This window comes from Haliaeetus leucocephalus, unplaced genomic scaffold (genome assembly GCF_000737465.1).
Source record: "Haliaeetus leucocephalus isolate CR32 unplaced genomic scaffold, Haliaeetus_leucocephalus-4.0 Scaffold536, whole genome shotgun sequence".
In the NCBI taxonomy this organism is placed as follows: Eukaryota; Metazoa; Chordata; class Aves; order Accipitriformes; family Accipitridae; genus Haliaeetus; species Haliaeetus leucocephalus.
The window spans coordinates 1,568,304-1,569,045 of record NW_010972972.1 but is presented as its reverse complement, the minus strand read 5'-3'; the positions used below and the strand labels follow the sequence as shown (position 1 = coordinate 1,569,045).

Below are 742 nucleotides of genomic sequence, written 5' to 3'. Positions count from 1 at the left end.
GCCGCCTCACTCCCCCGCCCGGCCTCACGTTCTCGTCGCCGGACAGGTCCCCGGGGTTACTGTTCTCGTCGCTGCTCAGCTTCTGCTTCTTCGCCGGCATCTCTCCCGCCGATGCCGCCGCCGCCGCCGGGGCTTCTCCCCGCTCAGACATCTTCCCCGCCCCCCAACCCCGCCACGCAGCCGCAAAGCGCGGACGGGGAGGTCGAAACGCCTGCCGTAAAGCAGCCCCCGCGCCCCGTTCCCCGGGCGGGGAGCGGCGAGCTGCCACACTGCTGAAAAAGGGCTCTTCCCGCGCCCGGCGGCGCGCGGCGCCTGAGGGGGCCGCCGCCGCCGGCTGAGGGGACGGCGCGGTGCCCGCTCGCCTCGGCGGGGCCGGGCGTCGATTTAACCCGTCTTTTAACAGCTGGTGGCACTTTATGCCGCTGCTGGTAGCGCGGCCGTGCCAGGCAGGGCTGGCCGAGGACGCGTGTGAGGTAGAAACAAGCGGTCCCTGTCGCCACGGCTGTTAACGGTCCCGCTGCCCGTCTTCCCGCGGTTGCCGAGTGGCGTTTCTTGCGCCTAAAGGGGTTTTGTTGTTGCTGTTGTTGTTCTCCTCTTGCTCTACAAAAGTCCTTTAGTCTGAAAACGGTGTTTCCGCAGAAGGGAGATAGGCTCTGCTCTGCTGCCTGCTTCTGTACTCCCTGGCAAGTTCCTACTACAACTATAAATGAAGTAACTGCGGTTGCCAGATTTGTATTTATTT

At 65.0% G+C, this 742-nt stretch overlaps 1 protein-coding gene across 1 annotated transcript in view; it reads right to left on the bottom strand.

The window, feature by feature from the left end:
* The window catches only part of EED (embryonic ectoderm development), an 18,844-nt gene extending 18,674 nt beyond the window's left edge, over positions 1–170 (bottom strand). Inside the window, exon 1 of the mRNA XM_010576570.1 lies at positions 29–170. Within this exon, the coding sequence (XP_010574872.1) occupies positions 29–151 (123 nt within the window). The 5' untranslated portion in view covers positions 152–170. The remainder of the gene's footprint in view (positions 1–28) is intronic.
* Positions 171–742: the final 572 nt, after the last annotated feature.